The sequence below is a fragment of the Enhydra lutris genome, unplaced genomic scaffold (genome assembly GCF_002288905.1).
Source record: "Enhydra lutris kenyoni isolate GAN:26980312 unplaced genomic scaffold, ASM228890v2 scaffoldscaffold57, whole genome shotgun sequence".
Taxonomy (NCBI): Eukaryota; Metazoa; Chordata; class Mammalia; order Carnivora; family Mustelidae; genus Enhydra; species Enhydra lutris.
Genome location: NW_019154141.1, coordinates 8,295,415 through 8,320,730, shown reverse-complemented (window position 1 = coordinate 8,320,730; position 25,316 = coordinate 8,295,415). Strand labels below are relative to the sequence as shown.

The following is a 25,316-nucleotide window of genomic DNA, read 5'->3' as shown; positions in this document are numbered from 1 at the left end:
TAGCTTAAGCTCAACTCAACTTGAGTTTCATCTCAGGGAAGCCTTTTTAATATCACTATCTCCTTCCCCCAAGGAATGGACCACCCAACAGAGACCATAGCACCTGTAAGACTTCCTGTCCCCATCATTCTCGTTATACCTCAAGTGTATGCATATACGCACTCCCAGCGGCTAGCTTCCTAAATATTGATGGAATAGTTTTTTTAAAATGCATTAAAGGGGAAGTACTGAAGCAAATCAGAAGACTTACTCTTCCACATGTGTTGGAACTTGCAGAACTGGATCTGTGCAAAACAACAACAAAGGCATCATCAGACTCTAAAATACCAGATTCCAAGAGGTCCCCAGGAAAGATTCACAAATGGTATCAAAACCTTAAATTTATCAGATATGTACATGAAGGCACTTTAGAAAACACACACCCAGGGGCACATGGGTGGCTCCGTGTTAAGCATCTGCTTTTGGCTCAGGTCATGATCCCAGCATCCTGGAATTGAGCCCCATGTCAGGCTCCCTGCTCATCAGGGAGTCGGCCTCTCTCCCTCTGCTCCTAACCCCCCTCTTGTACTTGCTCTCTCTCTCAAATAAATAAATCTTAAAAAAGAGAAAGAAAGAAAGAAAGAAAGAAAGAAAGAAAGAAAGAAAGAAAGAAAGAAAAAGAAAAGAAAAGAAAGCACACACCCAAAGACACAGATTGTCCCCGAGACTGGACAGAGAACATAGCAGAATGGAACTGATGTCAAGAAATGTGTACATGGGGGCACCTGGGTGGCTTAGTCGGTTGAGCACCCAAGTCTTAATTTCTGCTCAGGACATGACCTCAGGGTGATGAGATCAAGCTCTACATCAGGTTCCACACTCAATACAGAGTCTACTTGAGGATTCTCTCTCTCTCTCTCTCCCTCTGCCCTTCCCCCACTCTCTAAAATAAATAAATCTTAAAAAAAATGTGCACATAACTTGAGAGATGGACAGTGAAGGAAGAACCAGTCACAACCCACAGTGGACAATGAGTCACAGTGTCACTCTCTGACACACCAAGGCCTTTTAAAACCTAAACCATTACCTTGTCACAGATTCCTGTAGTGGTACTAGGAACTCCCATTCAGAAAAACAAACCTGTGGCTTAAGAATAAATTTTCCTGTTGATGAGAATCTGGTTGGTGGCAAATGGATACACCCCACTGGGGGATCAATATGGCAATCTTAGAGCCTCCAAGTGCTTGTTCCCCTCGATTCCCTTTGATCCATAAATTTCATTTCTACAAAATCTAGTTTAAATGTTATATAAAACACAGAAAATGCTTTGTGTACAAAGATGCTCACAGCAGCATTACAAATGAATTAACTATTCAATAATATGGTTCAATTAGGGAATGTCCACTTGGCAGAAAATAAAGGCTTCTAAAAGGGCTTGTATAATTTTAAAAACGTATAAATCTTTATATTGTGATGTTCAGGAGAAAAAATAATGTATACAGAGTAGTAATGCAGCTGAGGAGAAAATCTTCAATGCTCATAGGAAAAAAAATGATGGAAAGGCAAAAAATAAAAAAAAAATGCTTTCCCGTTAAAAAATCTTGCTTCCCTACCCCGGGCTACACAGCCACACCATCCACAACCTCAAAGGGGGGGGGGGGGGGGGGGGGCGGTTAGGATGGCACATATTGTCACAGGGTTTTGGACGCAGAGTGCCAGGCTCCCCAGGCTGCGCCGCTGATTCCCCAGCCCCCCTGGCATTCTCAGATGAAGAAAACTCTTTCAAGTCTTATCATCTGTTGACTTTACAAGCCCAGCTCCCACATGAAAGCACATACGGTGTTCGCAGGGACAGAAGCACACACAGCACATGTGGTCTGTGGGCTGCAAACAAACAATTCATTACACCAGAAACATCTTAGGAAACAGGAGGAACTTTCAGTTAGGAAGCGTCTGTTTACCGTCCCCATTAATCACCTGCGGGCACATGCTCGCAAACAGACTGACGCAAGACACAGGAAACAAGAGACAGGTCACCCCCCCCCCCCCGGCCGCCCCCGACAGAGGGGAGGTGCAGCCACAGCCCCGCGCCCCCCATCCAAACCGGGGAGGGGGGGGCGACAATGCCGCGGCGCCAAGGAACACAGCGGCCAGAGGATAGCTTTTTGGGTTGTCCATTTGGGCTGCTTCAAGGTACCACAGAAAAACACAGCTGAAGAGGATGCGGCCAAATTCTGCACTTTCCCAGAAACAAGACCCGGAGACTGACAGGATCTTGAGTCCTGGTCACGGGGTTATCTTTGCGGGACCACGCTTGCTCATGCTCGGGGACCTGTCCTCGGGGGCAGATCTCCCCAGTTTTCTAGAGCTCATCCACTGGCCTCCTGACACTGAGGCCTGAAGTCCCAAAACGAGTCCTGTACCCGACAGGTTCCAGGGAAGACACAGGCCACTGGCAGGAGCCAGGGAAGGAGCAGTGGGACAGCTCACCGGGTGTTAAGAACTGTGCTTCTAGAATGGTAGGCTTAGGAGGAGAGGAATTCCAGTAGGAGGAGCTTCTGGTCATCTTAGCGTTCCCATCCACATAAAATGCAGTCCCTGGAGTGAACATGGGCAGAGCTGGAAGCCAGGTCATGGCACCCCCATTAAGTCAACTCCCACAGGTGAAAAAAGTGCTGCTTGGCTTCTGAGGGCCAGCCCTGACCTACACCCTAGATTTTTGTTTTCTTAAAGAATCATTTGCATCTGTGAATATTAAAATACTACAGGAAAAAAAGGGGTGCTGGGGTGGCTCAGTCGGTTAGGCGTCCAACACTTGATTTCAGCTTAGGTCTTAAACTCAGGATCATGAGAACAATCGCTGTGCTCAGTGCGGAGTCCACCCCCCCAACCTGTGTGCACGTGCTCTCTCTCTCTCTCAAATACATAAATAAAAATCTTTAAATGCTACAGGAAAAAAAAAATATGCAAGGGCAGATAAAACGAAAAAATGGAAGCCTACTGATAAATGTTAAAGACGAGGGGTGCCTGGGTGGCTCAGTGGGTTAAAGCCTCTGCCTTCGGCTCAGGTCATGATCCCAGGGTCCTGGGATTGAGCCCCACATCGGGCTCTCTGCTCAGCTGGGAGCCTGCTTCCTCCTCTCTCTCTCTCTGCCTGCCTCTCTGCCTACTTGTGATCTCTGTCTGTCAAATAAATAAATAAATAATCTTTTTTAAAAAATGTTAAAGACGACCATGGCAACACTGGGGAGTTATTTTGCTATTCCTTCTCCATATGCTTGAAATTCTCCCTAACATAACAGGTTAGAGATTAAAAAAAAAAAAAAAAAAATACTTGGAAAGCCAGCAAAATAAAAGCAAACAGCATCATCTGAAAATGTGCAATGAAAGCCCAAGGTAGAAAAGTGGTTGTTTTTATTTAATAATGAGAACTGGTATCAGGCAAGATTCTTGTTTAAAAAAAAAAAAAAAAAAAAAAGAATTCAGCCATGTGAAAAGAAAGCTGGCCTAACTATAAGCAATAAACAAACACTGCTACAAAATAAGCCACTATCTATATGGAGACTGATAAGGATAAAAGGCATCTCACAAAGCTGTTTTACTTTCAGAAGGGAAAAAAGGGGTGGTGGCGGGGAGGGTGGTAGGTTCCTGTGCAAGTATGAAAACAGGTGTTAATCGAGGTACAGGTAAGGCTGGAGGAGGGACTGACAGGGGCAGACACGAACTTGCTCCCTGCTCCCCAGGGAGCAGCCACGGGACGGGACCCCCTTCCCTAGGGGGTCCCGTTCCTTGACATGACATAATCTTTACACCCAGAGACCCGGATGAGGTTGGGTGACCTCACTGCTACTGTTGTGCTCACTGAAGCCTCCTTTTTAACCAGGGACAGAAATGCCTCATAACAGATGGTCACACCCTTCCTTTGCCCAAGTTCACAAAGGTAAAAACGGAAACATTTTTATCTCCACAAGACATGGATTTTTATATTTCCATGAATAGTTTTTCTGGTTTCATTCTCCATCCCGTCCTCTCTGGAGCCTCATGCCCTCTCCCTCTGTCCTGGGCCACATGTGCACTCTTGACTTTGCTCCCCTTCTGAGCTATGGGTCTTTGCGGCTCCATGCAGGAGCACCAACAGCTCTACCATTTCTGCAGCTTCTCGACCATTCTGGCCACCACATGTACCTGCTGCTCCGACCACCCACTAGGAAGCAGCCCCTCCACGGCCACTTCTCGTTCTATGGCTTGCCCTGCCCCTTGAGTCTCGTACCTCTCAGCACAGCCTGACTTCTGCCCCCCTCTTTGGCTCCCTCTCACAGGAATGGACATTTCCAGGTTGTCCCTTGAGTTATCTCAGGGAGTACATGCTTTCCCGAAGCTTCAACCATAACCACAACGGGAGATTTCAGGTCCCCATCATCTTCTGAGCTCTTCTTTCTGGATCAACTGGACATTTCCACTATTTCCTACCAGCACCTCAGCCACCACCTGCCCAAAGTCATGCCCTCCATCTTTTAATTCAAACCTACTTCTACTCTTGATCCCCCTATTTCGTTAACAGTACCACTATTCTCTTAGAAGACAGGCGGGCTCCAAGTGACACTGTTGACTCTCATTTCTCCCCAACACATCCTGTCAGCTGCCAAACTCTAAGGTCTATATCTGTAACAATCATCGTTTTGTTTCCTATGCCCAGTATCCTTCCGTCATCAGAACTCCTTCCCTTTTAAGTGCTCCCTTTTTTCTGGTCTATGTGGCCTTTGGAACCAGATGAGTCTATGCTGAAGTCCTAACTCTGCCAATTACCAGCTGAGTGACCTCCGCAGAATTACTTAATCTCTTTGGGCCTGAATTTCCTCATCAATAAAGAAAAAAATATATAATAACACCAATAACCCATGAGGCATCTCTCTGTGGATTAAATAAGGACGGAATGTTTGTTAAGACTTAAAGTCTGTGCCTTGAGAATGGTGATGCTTGTAAGGACAGAAGTCAGATTATCCTTCTCTACCACTCAAAATCTTTTGGTGGTTTCCATTTCAATCATAAGGGCCAGTGGTCACCCAGTGGCCTACAAATTCCACACAATCCCACCCTCCCACCCTCTAATGCTCTCTCGCCATTTCCTCCTTGCTTATTCCAGCGGAGCTCTTCATAGCCTTCAAATACTGTCTAGCCTGCTCCTGCCTCAGGGACTTTGCATTTGCTGCCCCCTCTGCCCACATCTTTGATCAAATATCACCATCTCAGTGGTGTCTTCCTTGACCACCTCCTATCCCTCAGGGATCCTCTATACCTCTTCCCTACTTGATTTTTCTCCATGACACTTAAACCACCTCTGAAGTATAGCATATTTAACTTATTTTTTAAGAAACATTGACTCTAGCCACTGATTTACCTTTTGTTGTCTGCCATATCCCCAACACCTAAAACAGTGCCTGGCACAGAGGACTGATTGGAACAATCAGTTCAGGTTCGTTTCCTTCCTACCTCTCTTCCTGCCCAGTCTGAACATCCATCATTAATGACTTTTAATAATCCAGTAACTAGGTTCTACCACTCCTCAACCCAAAATCTACCTAGCCATCCCCTTTCCTCCATACCCAGGCTCTGAGTGCTGCTGAAGAAAACACTAAATCACTCGGAGAAAGCATTCTCCAGCTGGGCCCTAAGTCATAAGAGATACGCTTATCTACTTCCTGGTTGGCCTCTGTTCCCTCTTCCTCACAGCTAATATTTCAAACCTTCACTCCTTGCCTCAAGTTCTCCTCCTCTCCGCACCTGATTCTGCCTTCTGTGGCACAGGGGGAGTAAAAGAGGGCAGAGTGAGCTCTCCCAAACTTCCTACCCTTCTCCTCAAGTTTGCCCAATTTCATTCTTTCCTTCTAGCCCCCAGGTGGTACCATGTCTCCAAGGATCTTCTAGTCCTCCTCTGGCTGGCTAACTTCTTCCTCCCCAGCCCACAACACACCCAACCTCTGGTCTCTCCTTTCTCTCCTTACTCCTTTCTCTCCTTCTAGGTGTACAATTCGAGAAGTCTTGAGAAACCCACACATCCATGTAACCACCCTCACACCCTATGACGTTTCCGTCTCCCCAAAGCATTTTCTCACGCTTCAATATCCCCACCTTCAAAATCCCCAACTCCCACTCCATAATCACCAATGGATTCGTCGTGTTTATTCTAAAATTGTACGAATGCAGTTCCCCCATTAGGTTCTCTTGAGTGTCTGGGTTCCTTCTCTCTGCATCTGTTTTTGAAATTCAGCTATGCTGTTGCACGTTATCACAGTGCTTTTATATTGCTAAGTACTGTCCCACTGCATGGATGTGCCACAATTTGTTTACTGATCTGCCGAGGGACACTGGGTTTTCCAGTTTGGGGCTGGAAAAACATGACTAAAGCTGTTATGAGCATCCGTGTGCAAGTGTTTGTTGGGTTTTCACTTCTGTTGGGAAAATACCTGGAATGTGGAGCCATGCCGGTTTACATCTGACTTGACAAGGAGCTGTCAGACAGCTCTTCAAAGTGGTTATGCTACTTTAGGTTCCCACCAGCAGAGTGTAAGTGTCTGTATACTTGACTCTCCCCTTAATTCTAACCCACTCCCATTCAATTAGATCCTGAGTTGTGTAAGATTCAGCCCATAAACATTTCTCAAGGTCTGCCAAACTCAGCAGCCACCATTTCTCACTGGGTCTCCCCAGCAGTCTCCTAACCAGCCCCCTATCTGGGGTCTCTAGGTGCATTCTACCTACCGCCTGCAAGGGCTTGACAAAGGCAAATTTGTTCATGTCTTTCCTCCACAAAAAACCCTATGATGGCTAACCCCCTCTGCCTAGTGAATACTTTCCATCTCTGTGGCTCAAGTCAGAAGATCCCAAACTTTCTTGGTTCGCGGTGCCCTTTGTGTCTCAGTAATTTCTTCAGAGGGCCCTAGGCCATACTTTACAATTCCATTTATTAAACAGTTAGTTCTACACAACCTAGGTATATAGGGACTAGCAACTCAAAAGCCACGTGAAAAAAAGGAAAACACATAAATGGAAAGAAAACCATTTATTTCATTCTTAACCATAATTACTTACTAATGGGAGGTGCGCCTGCTGGGTGCATACAATATCCCAAACCTTATAATCGGATTAGACACTGGCCCCCCTCGTTACCATTCCACGTTGATTATCATGTGGTATTTTAATTTTGTCATGGCAACCACCAAAAATTGAGCTTTGCAAAGATACACTGTTGAAAGGAAAGGAGCACAACCTAATGTTGAAACTAGAAACTACCTTGAGTGTGGTATCTGACACTTGTTGAGTACTGCTAGGCTTCTCTCAAATATTTAAAACAAGGGGCGCCTGGGTGGCTCAGTCAGTTAAGTGTCTGCCTCCGGCTCAGGTCATGGTCCCACAGTCCTGGAATGGAGCCCCGCATTGGGCATCCTACTCAGCAGGGAGCCTGCTTCTCCCTCTGCCTGCTACTCCCTCTGCTTGTGTTCCCTCTTTGGCTGTCTCTGTCAAATAAATAAATAAAATCTTCAAAAACAAAAAATTTAGAACAAGGTGCAATGCCTTTTGTGAATATACTGTGGCACCCGGGGCCCCTCAGCACAGCTTGGGAACCAGAGGCCTAGGCATTCAGGGTTCTGCAAAACCTGGGCCCAATTCTTCTCCGGGCTTCTCTTTCAATCACGTCTCTTTCCTGAATGCCCCCATGCTTTTGCGTTGGTCTCTGTGCTCCAGGAAACCAGAAAATGACCACCCACTGCACTTGGTATCTTCTTAGGAGGCACAGATCATCCCCCCACCCCAGGCATAGGCGACCCTTCTGGGTCTCAGATATCGCGAGGCTGGATTGAATTTTCAGCAGGTTGAAGGACAGAGCCCATCTATGTTGCATTCTGTGAAATATACCTGGAAAAGTACATAAACCTTATGTACAGTTTAATGAGTAATCAGGGTGACGTCCAAGGTAACTGCCAAGGGGGCCTCGGTTCCCTCGTACTTAGTAAACGATGCTGTTTGCAGAATGAAAGGAAGTCAGGAATTTAGGATACTCAATACTGTATGTAGGATAGAGTCATTCCAATTTCACTTTTCCAAATGAAAAGGACTTTTCCACACAGAAACCCATGAGATAAAAGCTAAAGAGAGCTGCCACACACCATTGTTTGTTCACTCACAATTGAGATTTTACTTATTGGACAGAGAGAGAGAGAGAGAGAGCGCGCACAATCAGGGCGAGCAGCAGGGAGAGGGAGAAGCAGGCTCCCCACTGAGCAAGGAGCCCAACACGGAGCCCAATGTGGGGCTTGAGCCCAGGAGCCTGGGATCATGACCTGAGCCAAAGGCGCTTAACTGACTGAGCCACCTAGGTGCCCCATGTTCACTCACATTTAAAAATTATTTAAATGTATGGGGAAAAAAATGATCTGATATTTGCTACAAAAGGAAGGAAGTGAGGCCCACCATGTGGGGACAGCCCCTGGTGGTGGGCACTGGCTGCACGAGGATTTCATACCAGTCTACACTTTTGTGTGTGTTGAAGTTTTTATAAAATGAAAAAAATTTTTAAAAAGACAAACTTTAAAAAAGAAGCCATTTAAGGAAAGCCTTTCTTTTCTTTTTTTTTTTTTAAAGATTTTATTTATTCATTTGACAGAGAGAGAGAGACAGCGAGAGAGGGAGCACAAGCAGGGGGAGTGGGAGAGGGAGAAGCAGGCTTCCTGCTGAGCAGGGAGCCCGATGCGGGGCTCGATCGCAGGACCCTGAGATCATGACCTGAGCCGAAGGCAGAGGCTTAACCCACTGAGCCACCCAGGCGCCCTAAGGAAAGCCTTTCTGATATGTTCAGAAGAAACATCTGTTTTTCCTGCATTCACCTATAATACAAACCTTTGTATAAATAAATATAGATATTACTGTATCTATATAGTAATATATATCCATATATATAGATATATCTATATATATAGATATAGAGTAATATCTATACTCAACATGGGGCTCGAACTCATGATCCTGAGATCCCTACTGACTTAGCCAGCCAGGGGCCCTAAACCTTCTCTTTCTAAAGTGAAGCCTGATCCCCCAGGGTTTGAAGGCACTGGAGGGAACCAGGCTCGAAGGGCAAGGAGGACCCGGTTAGCAGCACAGCATACTTCCCTAACACACGCCTAGCAGAACTGGTGAGGGTGTGGGAACACAGAGGGGGTGATTAGTCAGCAAAACCGAAAAATGTCTCTGATGAAGTCAACCAAAATTTACATAAGTGTCTCAAACCAGACCTCAGGTCCGCCAGCCTCTCCCTAGAGGTAGTTCTGGGCAGACTTTCTTCCATGTAGGAAGGAATGGATTCCTTTGATTACGGAAGCCACAAGAACAGGTTGCCCATTTGACTGGAGCTTAAGCAACCTTACAAGATCATTCTCTTCTCTTTCTCAGATGAGCATTGATATTTCTGGAACACACTGCTTCTCTGGTGAGATCTAGATGAGCCCTGGTTTTTCTGCCCTGCCTCACCACATTCTTTCCAAAGCACAACCACCTAGCTGACCCCTACATTGTACCTGGCATTTAAAACTGGCTTACTCTCGGACTAGAAACTTCTCTAGGTACTAGATGACTTCTCTAGGTAAAACTAAGATGTCACAGCACATCTGAAATTCTCCAAACCAGCTCCTTCTATCTCTAGCAATGATTTTAACTCTTCTGGGTTGGTCCTTCTGAAAGGTATTTATGGACCAAAAAAGCCAGAAATGAAGGCTCCTCATATACCAAATATTCAAGAGCCTTGTCCTTCCCTCCCTCCCTTTCTGAGAAAGAGTGTGACAACCCAACTACTGGTAATCATCTGTTGAGATTTACCACAAGCATCTCAAAAGCAAATGCTGGGCATGTGCCAACTGTGTGGGATATAAAAGGAGTTTATAAAGCCGACGTACATGAACAGTGAATAATGAACTGCTGAAACCTATAGTACGTACCACAGGATTTCCTGGGTGACGGAAGTCACTGAGGGCTAGTGTACTCGGGGAAGACAGACTTCATAAAGAAGGAGGACTCAGAGGACGGGGATGACCAGACAGCATAAGTGAAGAACCATCACCCCCATTTGTGGGAATGAAGACAGGCTTGGCAAGCGGCAGGTGTTCCTTCTGAGGAGCCACGAAAGTAAGGCCAGACAGTAGGCAGCAAGGCCATGGAGCAGAAAGTTGTGAAAACTCTGATGTGGTACAGTGGGCGCTAACCAGGGGCTGACTGGAGGCTTCTGAGCAAAAGACGCTCCATGTCTGTTGAAGGAAGGTTAGACAGGCGGGCATCAGGGCATGAAGTGAAGGAGAAAGGGAAGGAGTCACAAAGGACAGTGAGGAAGGCGGCCCGGTAACCCCAGTCCGATGGCCTGTACCTGCACCGGTGTGGGGGCAGGAGGAAGGACGGCTGGAAGGGTGGCAGGAGGGCTGGTTAGGAACCAAACAGGAGGGGGAAACGTAGCAGCAAAATCTCCTGTTCAAAAAATGCAGTGGAAAAAGGATGCAAAGAGGACATGGAGATTTAATCCTCAGATAGTGAAGCTAGACTGGCTGGTCTGAAGGCAATAAACCACTGGCATCTCCTCAAGAAAATGCTGAAGGTTCTACTTTCTTATAAAAATTATTAGTAAAAACAAGGTCATTCACCCTTCCTAACTCCAAAGGTAAGTCTCCCACATATGTTCAATGCACTCCAGTAAACCAGTTAGGAACTTCTCCCCAGCGGCAGCTCATTTCCGTCCCCAAAGGAAAGTACTCCCGTAATCTAAACCTCAAGTTCCCATTAATTTGTAAGATCCAACGTGTACGGCAACAAGTCTCAAATGTTCTTCAAAGTTCAGCTTTCGTAGGAGAGCATTTTATTTTATTTTTTAAGATTTTATTTATGTATTTGAGAGAGAAAGTACACAAGGTTGGGGGAGGAGCAGAGAGAGGGGGAGAAGCAGACTTCCCTCTGAACAGCAAGCCGGATGCAGGGCTCGATCCCAGGACTCCAGGATCATGACCTGAGCTGAAGGCAGACGCTTAACTGACTGAGTCCCCCAGGCACCCCAAGGAGAGCCTTTTCATGCAGGCATCCAACCAAGAGCTGATCCTCAAATTCCAGATCTCACCAGAACTGGAAAAGGACATGACAAGGTTTCTTGCAGGTGAAGCTCTACAAGTCACCAAATGTCATGTCGGACGGAGACAAGCATGTGGCGGGACCAAAGTCATCTGAAAAACCCCCCTTTCCACAGGCAGTCTGATTCTACTGTGTTCTTGCTCACCCTCCCCCGGCAGAAGTAACCCAGACCTCAAAGTGCACATTGATCACTATAATCAACAGTGAAAAGAATTCAAGGAGAACAAGACAACTCAGTGCTACGGCCTGCGCCCAAACACCTCTCACGACGCAGAACGGCACAGAACTCATTCGTGGGCAATGGGGGTGCCCTCAAACCTGGCACAAGTAACAAAGTCACAGCCTTCAACATTCACAATCTTATCCCCAAACAGACCTAGTAATGCTGCGAGGACCCCCAGAGTTGAAATCTGTGCCATTCTGTGTGGAAACTGCTGTTTTAAGCCTAGAAAATTCCAAAAGAGGAGACCAATTAGAACTGCTAACAAATGTTCCTTCTTACAATTCCCTTCTTCTGTTTCCGTCACACCTCTAAAGGCAGACCTCAGGCTCTTCCAGAGGAACAGGCATGCTATTTAGGGATAGGAGAGAAAACCAACTGCAAAAAGTCATGAAAGCCGCATGAAACTCAAGGTCAGGAACTGGAACCTGCTGTGACAATGGTCCAAGTGACAGATGACACATCCCACGGGGGCAGAGTCTAGTCTCATCTGTTCTCAGGCTTCCAAAAGACATCTTAGTGGGAAGGGTTCTGGGACCCAAGTCAGCATTAGGTGCCTGAGACATTTACGGAGCGTCCCCGGCCGTCTAGAGAGCCCAGCCTCAGGAAGTTAAAATTTAGGAGGCAGCTGGGAGGTTCGGTCAGTTAACTGTCCGACTCTTGATACCAGCTCAGGTCATGATCTCAGGGTCATGACATCAAGCCCCGTGTCAGGCTCTGTGCTGAGTGAGCAGCCCGCTTACGATTCTCTCCTCCTCTCTCCTCCCGCCCACCCTCATGCTCTTTCTCAAAAATAAATTTAAAAATAAATTTTAAAAAAAGAAGTCAGAATTCAGTGGGAAGACAAACATAAACTAAAATGCACAACACAAGTACCCCTGAATCCACATGAGGAAGGGGCTCACCCAGGTGGAGGGGTCAAGCAGGTGGCCTCCGAAGGGGCTCCTGAAGGATGACTAGGAGCCTGTCCAACACTGCAGGCTGCTGATGGGGAGGGAACACAAGCCAAAGCCCCATGTCTCTGAGGCCTGGAGGGGTGGGTGAGGGCCAGATGGTGAAGGGCCTTGCCTGTACACCAAGGAGGTCAGACGCGACCCTGTAAACCGGTGCTTCTCTAACTGTGGAGAAGGACCAGCTATTGAAAATTCCAGCCCATCGTGGATGACGCCTGGGATCCCTCCTGGACTTCTCGAAGACAGCTGGGCAGACCACACCTGGAGTGCTGCTTGGCGGGCACAAGACTAGCTCAGCAGGGGTGTGGCATGGTCCCGTGGTGTCATTAGAGGTCAGGTCTGACAGCAGCGTGATGGCCGAAGGACAGCCGGAAGCTCCTGTACTGATGTAGGAACGGATGCTGAGAGCCTGGCTAAGGCACTGGCAAGGAGGGCGGCGAGGAGTCAGATTTGAGAGACACTACTTCGGTCACCATAACAGAACTCAGTGAGCGAGTGGCAAAGCATCATGCTACACTTATGCAACTCGGGGAGCCGCAGCAGTGGTCGGCACCAGCAGGAACCAAGGGAAGAGGCATGTGGTAAGAAAGGCAAACACACGTGACACCTGAAGAAAATCTTCCCCTATAACTCTAGTGTTTCTCTTACTCTATGTTGTCTAGTTTAGTCTTTTAAATAATTCTAGTTCATTTTAATAACGAGTATTTTCAAGGTGAATGCAAGAAGCCTGAAACCAGCCCTGGAGATACCAAAGAAAAGCTTTTCAGCCTCACCAAGCCAAAGCAGGCTTTAGAAAATGGACCGAATGCCACACACAGCAGCAAAGCTTTCTCTTTGCGTCTGGGCTGAAAGTACAGAAAGCAAACACCCTGTCTTCACTGCTGAAATTTCAGACAAAGACAGTTCTGGTGTGGCTACAGTCACAAAATCATAGCCTAGAAAGATCGCACCTCACTTGGTATGTCACAACTCAAGTTAGTTTCTGAAAACAAAACTCATTTTCTGTACTAGGTGCAGTTTGCTGCTGCGGTGTAAGAAATCTCCACTTCTGGGAACAGCAACACATGTTTGGGTGAAGAACAAAAGCACCTGCCAAAACTAATCTGTGGAAAGAAAAAAAGAAAACAAAACTCTCCCAGCTTGTTGGCCCCTGAAATGAGTAAACAAATCAGGAAACCATGAAATGGAATAACAGGTATATATAGTCTGTCTAACCTCAGTTTGAGGAGTCACAGGGGTGTCTATTTCCATCAGCAGTCTCTTCTATTTGACTCTGATTCCCCACTGCGACTCAGGCCCAAACCTGTGGCCTCCCTTGCCTGGACTGGTGCAGTAGCCTCCACCTAGTCTGCAGCTTCCTCCTGGCCTCCTCAGCTCAGTCTCAACACAGCACATGCTGACCCTGTGAAGTGGAGGCCAGGTGTCTTAGTCATCGCGGGTTGCCTCAACAAAATACCACAGCTTTAGTGGCTTCAACAACAGACACTTCTTTCTCACAGTTCCAGAGGCTTTAAGTCCAAGATCAGGGTGTCAGCGTGGTTGGGTTCTGGGGAGAGTCCTGTTCCTGGCTTGCTGATGGCAGCCTTCTTGCCATGTTCTCTTATGGTGAGGGAGAGCAAGGCTCTGGGCCTTTCCTTTTCTCAAAAGGGCACTAATCCCATCATGGGGTGGAGCGGGGGCTCCTTCATGACCTCATCTAAGCTAAATCCCCCAAGCTCCACCTCCAAATACTATCACACAGTGGGGTAAGGCTTCACCATGTGAATTTTGGAGGGACACAAACATCAGTCCATAATACCATGGCATGTCACCCTCTGCTCAGCTATCTCCAATGGTGACTTCAAAAAGGCCAACCTCCTCACACCAGCCACCAAGCCCTATGGCTCTATGGGGAGGGCACAGCTTGCTGGTACTCGGGAAATCTGTGAGGGCATTTCTTAGTGGTCCCAGGGACTGGTGGAGGGTGTATGGGAGGTGAGGGGGGAACACAAGCACTAGGTGTGGGGCAGAGAGCACTGCAGAGCCAAAGCCCATCCCAAATCTATACATGCTCTCATGTCTGTCAGACTCTCCCACAGGCCAAAAGCCTTTAATAGCTCCCCGAGCCCACAACCTCACTTGTGTAAAAGCACAAAGGCACTTTTCGCATAATTTTATACAGCTCATCTTCGCAGAATGTAACTATTGTATAAATCCGTTGAGGTCACACTGCTTTGGTTTGGGGTGTTACCGAGAATTATTCATCGTCTTGGAAACCCATCCCCATCAGGATCCCGGTGTTTCGCTTGGTCCGTGGTAGCGGGCACCGTGTTCACTCGGAGGTGGAGCATCACGGTGTGTCAGAGCATTACGTGTTAAATCACATACACGTGAGTAAAAGTTACTTTTCCATTATTCCAGTGTTAGATTACCAGCCGGGTAATACATGCATTTCTTTCTGAAATTGTGTGTGTGCATGTGTGTAGCTTACGGTCTTACACATTTCATTCCAGGACATTAGCAGGGGCATTTTTATAATAAATAGTCTATGAAGACAGTCTATGTGTCCTCACGTGACCGGTGCTCTGATCTCACCTCCTGCTACCCATCTTCTCCTTTACCCCCGACTCTCCCTCCAGCCACACCAACACGGTTCCTCCACTGGCCCAAGGACTCTCCCACCTCTGTCCCTGCTACGTTCTGCCTAAACACTCCCCTGCTGCCTTGAGTTCTTGCTCAAATGACACCTTCCCAGGGGCATCATTCCTGCTTAAAATTGCAGCTCCCCACCCCCGCAACACCCGGTACTCCCTAATTCCACTGTCCTGCTTTACTTTTCCTCTATAAAGTCTGCTAATTTATTTCCTTGTCCATTTTCCACTAGAATGAAAGCCCTAGGAGGGCAGGATTTTGTCTGTTTCGTTCAACTGCTGTATCCTCAGGGCCTAGAACAATGTGGGGATACCTTTAAAGGTAATTTACAGATTAATGGTTTAAAAATACCAATTCTGAAAACTTTAGTTACAATTGCAAGATTAAGGGGTGCCTGGGTGGCTCAGTGGGTTAAGCCTCTGCCTTTAGCTCAGGTCATGATCTCAGGGTCCTGGGATAGAGCCCTGCATCGGGCTCTCTGCTCAGCGGGGAGCCTGCTTCCCCCTCTCTCTCTCTGCCTCTCTGCCTGCTTGTGATCTCTCTCTGTCAAATAAAAAAAAAAATCTTTAAAAAAAATACTTTAAAAATTGCAAGATTAAAAAAATATATGTGTGTGTGTGTGTGTGTGTGTGTATACTGTAATAGACATAGTACACAGATCTGTAGAAATACATATTATATATTTTATACAGCTACTGGAATCCAGGACTGAATTTAACTAAAAAAAAGGCAACCTATTCTCGGAAAAATGAGACTTAGAACATCTTAAATATTACTTGAAATTACTAGACCTTGCTGAGATTTCTCAAATTCTCCCTTTAAGTGTCTTTTAACACCTCCCTGCTCTGCTTCCCTAATGTTACTGGATTCTACTGATTTTATTTCTGTCCCACCTTTCCCCTTCCCCCTGCCCCCTTTGCACAGCCTGGCCTCCCTGTCGCCAGCCCACACTCCCACACTCCACTGCAGGATTAAAGGTTTAAACCTGTTGAGTCACTCACTTGCTGTCACATTAATGGACCCAGCTTCCTGCTCATTCAAATACAAAAGCCTCGATGCTACCATAGGGGTCAACATCCCCTCCGGGCTTCTCTCCCACCACCTCTGTACTTAAGCTCCTCTCAGACAGGACCTGTTCCTACACCCCAGACCTGCTGCCCCTTTTGCAGGCCTCGAAGTCCCTACCACCTCCCTTAGAAACCCTGGGTCTGTGCTGGAGCTGTGGCACCTGTCATTTCTCCCTATCAGGCTGTGGGCTCCTTGAGGACAAGGACGGGCTGCTTATTCTCAGTGCCCTACAAAGTATCCTTCACAGATTAGATTCTCTAAACACTCGTTAATTAAGTAAAAGAGAGAACAATTCTTTAAGTTCTACAGTATGGGAGAGAAGAGAGGTGCCTGGGTGGCACAGTTGGTTAAGCGGCTGCCTTTAGCTCAGGTCATGGTCCTGGGGTCCTGGGGTCCTGGGATCGAGCCCCACACTGGGCTCCCTGCTGCTCCCCTTGCTTGTGCTCTCTGTCAAATAAATAAATAAAACCTTTTAAAAAATTAAAAATAAAGTATAGGAAAGAAGAGATGGATTTTGATGTTTGACTAAGTAACAAACAAGGTGAGACACAGTTTTGCCAGATACAGCCAAGGCTATTTGTAGAAATGAAGACTTCGACAAGATCAATTTAAAACAATACATGCAGGGAGAAACAAAGCACAAGAATGAAGTAGCTTGGGCCAAAAATGCCCTGCCTGGGAACGCTGAGACTGAGGACCCAGCCCTAATATTCAACAGTAAAAATGTTTATCTCAATCCTTCTGTTGAGGATTTGTTGAATTCGCCTTTGGACAAAATCAGAAATTGTGAAAATTTAAAGAACGGTCCTTTTGTTTTAAAAATGTTAAAAGGTGGGCCACCGGGGAGGCTCAGTTGGTTTAGCGGTGAAGCACCCACCTTCCGCTCAGATCATGATCCTGGGGTTCTGGGATGGAGCCCCAAGGCGGGCTCCCTGCTCAGCAGGGGTCTGCTTCTCACCCTCCCTGCTCATGCTCTCGCACATGCTCACTCTCAAATGAATAAGTTTTAAAAAAATTATTTTAATAAAAATAAAAACTAAAAACATTAAAAGGCTGAAATAGGAAGGAGAGAAAGTACAGATAACATTCTGGGAGCCTGTAATGCAACGCCAAAAGCCGGCTCTATAGTCTCCCCGTGGCCACCCTCTCCTGAGAGCTCTGGTCCTTTCAGCTGCCTAGGGTTCCTGCTGAGCCCAGCAGGAGACAGACAGGTGAGGCAGGTGCTCTGTGGTACCCCAGCTGCCATCATCTCTGGGAGGCAACTAGGTTTGCTGTCGAACTGGTAAAATGGTGTGTGACCTTCTGACATATGCCAATTTTTGTCCATTTAAAACACTGTTTTGGAACATTTTATTATCAAAGGAAAAACACTCGCTGTGCTCATGAAAATAATGAGTCATGTCACAGAGCAGTGACGAAAGAGAGCACGCTGGTCAGACCCTAATCTACAGCCAAATCAGAATTATTACTGGACAGAATAATAGAGAAGACTCTGAAAGCCCCAAATCCTTGGATTTGCATGGCTTTATCCAGGAAGATTACTTTGGAAATCAAATACCATTTCCCAGCTGTAGGACTCCACTCTGCTAACTATCACCAGGAAGACAAGATCATAAAAAAAGGAGGCATGGCAGATTAAATGAGAAACAAGCTCAGTCTTTCACTTCCCTCAACGTAAAGACCCAATAAAGTGGCTAGCTTGGATGAATGTCAAATTTTACAGCCCTCGAGGATTTCAGCCTCTATAAAAACAAATGAGTAATATGAAGTTACAGAAGATAGTTCTTGTAATTATGATTACAAGATTCTAATCATTAGATAGAACTTAAAAAAATTTAATGTAGTATGCCTTTGTGAAAGACCTACCAGCCAGAACTATTAATAGAAAAGCCTAGAGCTACTTAAACATGAAATCTGGAAAGGAAAAAAAAAAGATAAAGCTTGCCTCTTTAATTGATGCATTTGGTGAATGATCCCCATTTAAGCTGTAAATGGACCCTCTGAGTATAATTTCCTCTCTTCTCCTTGATGCCACTATCCTTTTTAATTTTATTAAAGATGTGTAACAGTTTTTCTCTTTTTCTGGAATAGGTTTCCTCAGAAAGCAGCTGAGCAAATGCCCATGTCGCCCAAGGTCCAAAGCCAAAATTACCTTCTTTTAAAGTCCATTTGATCGAGCCTGTCCTCTTGCTGACAGCATGCAAACTTCCATCCAGAGTTGACACAAACAACAAGGTTTCAGGAAGCGTCACTGTGCTGGGACTTCCAAAAATCTGCAATGAGATGTGGAAAAATCTTTGTGTTCAATAGGATTCTTCGTCTTGGGCATGCGTAACCACACACAGAACCCCCGGGGACACCCCAGAAGTTTTCCTTCTAAAATCCGCCACCTCACAGACGAAGACGTTGCGGTTACAGAGCCTACGTCCAAGGACACATGTCTAGACAACAGCCAAGTCAGCACTAGACCCCAGGTCGCTTTATGCTATCTCAGCAGCAATCCTTCCTGCAGACAGACAGGCTTATAACCTGATATGACAAAGACAAGGATTCTGAAATAATCCACAGGTAGCCCCCACTGAAACGGGAAGAAAGTATGCTCAGCTTTCTAATGGACTTCCTTCTCTTGGTTATACTTCACCTTCTAAAACCTGGTCATCTTGCAAATCTCCATGGTAGAGAAAAATGCCAACATACCACATATACCCGCATGCACTTACAGAATTATAAAAAGGTGAAATATTAGGGGAAAGTGTTTAAAGCAAAATAGGAAAAAACAGCTCTCATTTTATAAAAAATTTATGTAACAAAAAAACAAGATTTCAAAAAAGGTTATAAAATGTATGAAAAACATAACCCAAATTGTTCTTCACTTATAATCAAAATATAAATAAAAATGTACCTTTTATGCTTAATGAGTTAAAACCCGCACTCTCTTTACAGAAAAGAGCCAAAGGTGGTGAAATTTACTTTCTCATCCATCGTTGGTGGCAATGAAAATTAGAAGTTGGTGCACTCTTTCTGGAAAGCACAAAAGTGCTCACATTTTTGATCCTATAATTCTACTTCTACATCCTGAATAGTTTCATATACAGAAAAAGCTGTGTGCCCAACGGCGTTCGTTGTATCCCATTTACAAACACAAAAACTGGAAAGATCTGAATTTCCAAGATCTTAATGGCTGAAATAAATTATGACACATACACTCAATGGAATTTTTTTTTAAGATTTTTAAAATTTATTTATTTGAAAGACAGAGATCACAAGCAGGCAGAAAGGCAGGCAAAGAGAGAGGAAGGGAAGCAGACTCCCCGCTGAGCAGAAAGCCCGATGCGGGGCTCGATCCCAGGACCCTGGGATCATGACCTGAGCCGAAGGCAGAGACTTTAACCCACTGAGCCACCCAGGTGCCCCCACTCAATGGAATATTATGCAATCATTAAAATAGCACTTCGGGAAAATTTACAGCAACGCAGAAAAATGCTTCTATCAGTCTTCATGTGAAAAATATAGAATCCAAGATTTAATGTACACTGTGGTGACAATTATACTGGGCAGATTTTTTTGGTCTGCTGGTCCTCTAGCTTGGCTAAGAACTGTACCCTCCCCCACGCAGTCTCCACAAAAGCAGCTGTGTGTGAACACACACGCATGTACACACGTGCAATGCACGCATGTACAGGGGATGGCTGGTAAGTTTTCCTGGGACAACACCCCTTTGAGGTCTGGGCCCATTCAGCCATGCCACCTTGTAGTAAGATTTTCTCTTCGTCAGCACACTGTCCCACAAATTATCCGGTTCCTGGTGATCTTCAATTAAAAATGGGCCGACACAACTTGCTTATACTGTGAGAGTTTGGATTTGGGCACAAAAATTTTAAAATACAGGAGTATGGCTGGCTTTTAGCACTAAACAACAAGTCTGGGGGGCTTACTTGTGCACAGCAGCCTGACCCCAAAACACCTGCCCACTCTTGGTAAGAACCAGGATGGCACTTAGTCGCTTAAGAAGGAAAGCCCCATGCGGGGCACCTGGGTGGCTCAGTGGGTTAGGGCCTCTGCCTTCAGCTCAGGTCATGATCCCAGGATCCTGGGATCGAGCCCCACATCGGGCTCTCTGCTCAGCAGGGAGCCTGCTTCCTCCTCTCTCTCTGCCTGCCTCTCTGCCTCCTTGTGATTTCTCTCTCTCTCTCTCTCTCTGTCAAATAAATAAATAAAATCTTAAAAAAAAAAAAAAAAAAAAAAAAAAAGAAGGAAAGCCCCATGTCTGTCTCCAAAACAGCCCGAGATGGCAGGACAAACACCGGGTCCCTGCACTCCTTCTCCACGGTGGAGACCCCACCGGCAGAGGGGGCAAAGCAGCTGCTACACTGTCCTCCCTTGCCGGCTCCTGGCCTAGAGGTGAAGAGGCTCTACCCTTTCCTTCGAGCAGAGCCAGGGCCTCTCACCTAGAACGGGAGAACCGAGAGCAACCTTCCCCACTGCTGGCTCAGTCTATCCTCGGTGTGAAGCCTCAACCCAAGGAAGAGAAGTCTGCTTTTTACCTGGCTGGGAAAACAGAAGCCTCAGCAAGGGTGGTCCTGCCCTAGCAGGGAGTCCAGTGTTTTGGGGATGAAATCCTTTTAGCCTACAGGATATAGACGGTGAGAAGCTTCATCTGCACCCGCTCACACCCGAAACGCACATCGCCCAGAGCACACGGGCTTGCAGAACAGTGGCCGGAGGACAAGACCACTGCGGGCTGTCACTCAGCGAGACTGAAGGCAGTCTCCCACGGAGAAGGTAGAATGGCTTTGCAGCTGATGGGGGACAGCAGGGTCATGTCAGGTGCGGGCAGTCTAGAGACTGAATAAATCAAAAGGAAAGAATGTGTGCAGATCTGGGGACCAACAGGTGGAAAGGCCTGCTGAGCCCCCCTCCACCTGTCAAAAGTTCCCTCAAGAGCAGGCATTTTGTAAGTAGGTCTCGGGATGACACAAGAATTGTGTTGAGCTTGGTAAAAAACTAAACTCGGGCGATTTCTGTCAATGTTTGCTGGGTGGGAGAGAGACAAAGACTGAAATGGGGAAAGAAGCCTGAGAAGAAACACAGCTGACAGACAGAGTGAGTGCCCTGGCTTCTACCCTTCCTCAGGCCAACTTCCTGTCCTTGGGCTCACAGAACCTCATGAGAAATTCCCCTTTGCTGACATTTCTTGGAACTAGATTTCTGTCCCTCGCAACCCAAGACAAACACACACGCCCCTATGAAAAAAAAAATTATACATATGAAGATGAAGGAAATATTACAAAATTATAGAAACACTTTTTTCTCCTGGATTTTCTTAAATTTTCTATAATACAATTGTGTAATCAGCAATGAATTTTTCGTAAAATAGAAAGGAGATAGCCCAGTGAGCAGGTGGGAGAGAAGCTCACATTTAAAGGAGCTTGAGCAAGCCTGTAAGTTCCAGATGAAGCGCTTTCCATATTAGGATTCTCAGACAACTCGGCCACCTTTGATCATTAACGTCCACAAGACAGAAACAAAAGTTTAGAAACAAAGAGGTCTCTCGGTAAGACAGTTTGCCTGGGTGGCTCAGTGGGTTAAAGCCTCTGCCTTCGGCTCAGGTCATGATCCCAGGGTCCCGGGATCCAGCCCCACATCGGGCTCTCTGCTCAGCAGGGAGCCTGCTTCCTCCTCTCTCTCTGCCTGCCTCTCTGCCTCCTTGTGATTTCTCTCTCTCTCTCTCTCTCTGTCAAATAAAGAAATAAAATCTTACAAAAAAAAAAAAAAAGACAGTTCGTATCCAGGAACGGATGAGTTCTGTCATTGTTATTAAAGCCTACAGTACAGGGGCGCCTGGGTGGCTCAGTGGGTTGAGCCGCTGCCTTTGGCTCGGGTCGTGATCTCAGGGTCCTGGGATCGAGTCCCGCGTCAGGCTCTCTGCTCGGCGGGGAGCCTGCTTCCCTCTCTCTCTCTCTCTCTCTCTCTCTCTCTGCCTGCCTCTCTGTCTGCTTGTGATCTCTCTCTGTCAAATAAATAAAAAAAATCTTAAAAAAAAAAAAAAAGCCTACAGTACAATTTTGATGAACTGAATGCCCCCAAATATATCTTATCACAGTATTAATATTCAAATGGGTCAATATTTACTAAAACCTATCAGTGCTGCTTCATTACTAGTGTGGAAACAAAAGACACCTGCCTTGTCTGAGCATCTTGGAAACCACAGGAAGAGCAATTATCTATGGTTGGTTGGTGAATCGAAATAAAACACTAATCACATAACTAACAGAGTCCTCTGAAAATCTCAGAAATACCAGGTTTGGCTAGAAGTTGAATTTAGCAACTGAGAGCACTGACGGTTAATCACAGTGTCCACACTGACGTCACAAACCCTGTCACAACAGGCTTCTCTCTTCTTTGGAGGCTGCTGATGGTTTCCAATTAGAATGTTCGGGGAGCCACTGTGAACAGTGTTATTCTCTCACATGGCAAATTAACATGACAACATTGCTGGCTTTTCTCCCCCAACATTTTTGAAAGCGTGAAAATGCCTGCCTTCGGAGGCAGTTGCTATTACTAAGGTGAATTAAATAAGCGTCCAGATGCCTTTTGGGATACTGAGCACAGCTGAGAACCTTTTGTACCTGGACAGCTAAAAATGCTGCTTTACAATAATGACCTTGCACGTTAGCTCACCCAGCCATTGTAGCCGCCAGGGTTCCCTTCTCTCTACGATGGAAGAAATGACCGGAGGCCCTATGGTTACACACGCTCATTTCTGGAGAGCCTGAAAACGTAAACAAAATGCTGATTCTGCAGATCGGCTTCAAGCTGACCACCTGGAATCTGACTCATTTTTCCAGCGAGCGGGATATGTACTCCCGGCTTTGATGGCTGCTTCTAAGAAGTAATCACAGTGACATCGTGGAGGGGAGACACAGGTGGCGGGTAACCGAGTCTAACCTAACACTAAACACCCATGAGCCAGCTGGTCCTCACGCAAGTCTGACCCCGCTCGCTCTCTCCCAGGAGGGGACCCCGACATAACAATGCTGTGAAAAATGAACAAAGCCGGGCAGTTCAGGGCAGAGGATGCTGAGCAAAGGGTCACTAGTACAACCCACTTATTTCACGTAAGTTCATTCCGTGATGGTAGAACTGCCCTCATGGCAGCCATGCTCGGCCAGGACTTCAACAAGAGCCTTTCTCCTGGGAAAACAAAGGCAGTACTGGAACTGCATCCTCATGTTTAAGGTTCTGATGGTAAAGCAAAGCTCAGCATCTACACCACTTCATAAAACACACCACTCATTCTGCCTTTCTGCCAAGACGTGGAAGCAACTACCAACAGCTTAGAGATGATTAAAATGAGAATTTCATTCTGATATTCTAAACTCAGCTGACTGTTAGTTGCTCTTGCATTAATTAATTCAACACCTTATATTTCAGGTAAGAAAAAAAATCTTTCCTAAAATGAGTTCTGAAATAACTTTGTTTAGAAAATGTCTTCAGGGGCGCCTGGGTGGCCCAGTTGGTTCGGTGTGTGTCTTTGGCTCAGATCATGATCCCAGAGTCCTGGGCTGGAGCCCGACATTGGGCTCCCTGCTTAGCGGGGAGTCTGCTTCTCCCTCTGTGCCCTGCCCATCCCACTTGGGCATGTACACACGCTCTCTCTCTCAAATAAATAAAATCTTAAAAAAAAAAAAAAAAGGGAAAGAAAAAAAATCTTCAATAAAGAGAATTGGACACCAGAGATTGGATCTGTTAAAGCAGCACAAAAACAGAGGAAACCACTTCTCCCAAACCTGCCCCACCCCCATTTTTGAACTAGTACTTGGGACTGGTCAGGCAAAGAGGCTGTTCACCAGTGCCTGGAAAGCAACCAGTAAAGCCCAGGGCTTGGTTTCATTTTGGGCGCTGTGTCTACCACTGAGGTGGCTACTCCTTTTCACTCACCCTCTGCCCCCCGCCAAGGAAGAAAAGCGAGGAAGCACACGCCAGCTCCTCCAAGATTTAGAACGGGGGAACCAGTGGTTGCCACCAGGGTTTGCAGAAATGCTGCATTTTCCAAAGAAATACAGTGCTTAAGTTTCAGACACACATTTCAAGAAACAGGCCACACACACACTGACTACCTAACAACAAGGGTCAGAAATAAGTTAATAAAAATAGCACAGACTTTTCATCTTGAAGTCAGTGGGAAGGAGTGGTGCCACGCACACGTGTCTCCTACCAGCTTTCCAAAGTCATCTATGCTTGGTAAGTGTGGTAGTGCTGGTTCTGTTTACAACACTGGTGATGACCCACCCCCCCGAAAAAGAGGTGTACACATACACCCAGAAGACCCACCACTATGAACAAGGAAGCCACATCCTTCTCAGCTGGCATGCCCATCAATCAAGTCAAGCCCAAGTTCGATCTATATGACAACACTGTAGCAGTAGCTTAGTCAGGTAAGCAAAAACAGTAAAAATAGTTACAATCTTTTCTCTGAATCTTCTCTACTTCCTACCTGTGCTCCAGCAGACCACAGTCTGTACAATAATATTAGAACATAATAATCAGGCTAATAACATCATGATTTTTTTTTTCTTTTAGAAGTACCACACCAATTTCCAGGATACACCATTGAGATAAACCAACAAACTGTTGAGAGACAGTTTTTTTTATTTTGTTGTTTTGGGGGTTTTTTTAACTAATTTTTCCTCCATCTTCATTGGATTACTCTTACATTGCATAATCCCAGCTTTAGTTTCTTTATTTCAGGCTAAGAAAATCATTCCTCCAAACTAAAAGTACAATACTTGCGTTACTCGAGCAAGGATACTGGCATGCTGCCAATAAAATATTATTACACAAGATAGCATGTACCTAAATTCCTGGAACCTACAACCTCCCATCTACAACCGGGTCTGCCTTATGCAGAGCAGTGGCTCCTTGCCAGGCCTCAAACCCACCGGGCACTGGCAACAGAGGCAAAGTGAAGGTAAAGTGACTTACAAGTTCATTTTGGTTGGGATAACATATACACATTACAGTTTTACAGGTAAGATGTAAAACAAGTCTCCAAGCGTGGGAAGGATTGGATAAGAAAGATTTCCGCAGTGTTTTGTCTTACTACTTAAGGATACATGCGATCTTGAGAACAGTTAAAACTGCATGTCCCCAGATGCAGAATAATGGATTTCAAATGGATTAGAATGTGCTACGGAATCAGAGCTTACAATTATTAATCTTAGCAACAATGCTCAGAGATGAGGAGGGCCTTCTCTGTGGGGGATGTACAATGCCAAAGGAGGGAAGAGAGACTGCTTGTGTGGATG

The 25,316-nt window shown here is 46.0% G+C and overlaps 1 protein-coding gene across 1 annotated transcript in view; it reads right to left on the bottom strand.

Annotated features, from left to right (window-relative positions):
* The window catches only part of LOC111158091 (endoplasmic reticulum to nucleus signaling 1), a 63,724-nt gene extending 39,343 nt beyond the window's left edge, over positions 1 to 24,381 (bottom strand). Inside the window, exons 1-3 of the mRNA XM_022519927.1 lie at positions 24,328 to 24,381; positions 18,161 to 18,281; positions 251 to 284 (exon numbers count right to left, since the gene is read on the bottom strand). Of these exons, the coding sequence (XP_022375635.1) occupies positions 251 to 284; positions 18,161 to 18,281; positions 24,328 to 24,381 (209 nt within the window). The remainder of the gene's footprint in view (positions 1 to 250; positions 285 to 18,160; positions 18,282 to 24,327) is intronic.
* Positions 24,382 to 25,316: the final 935 nt, after the last annotated feature.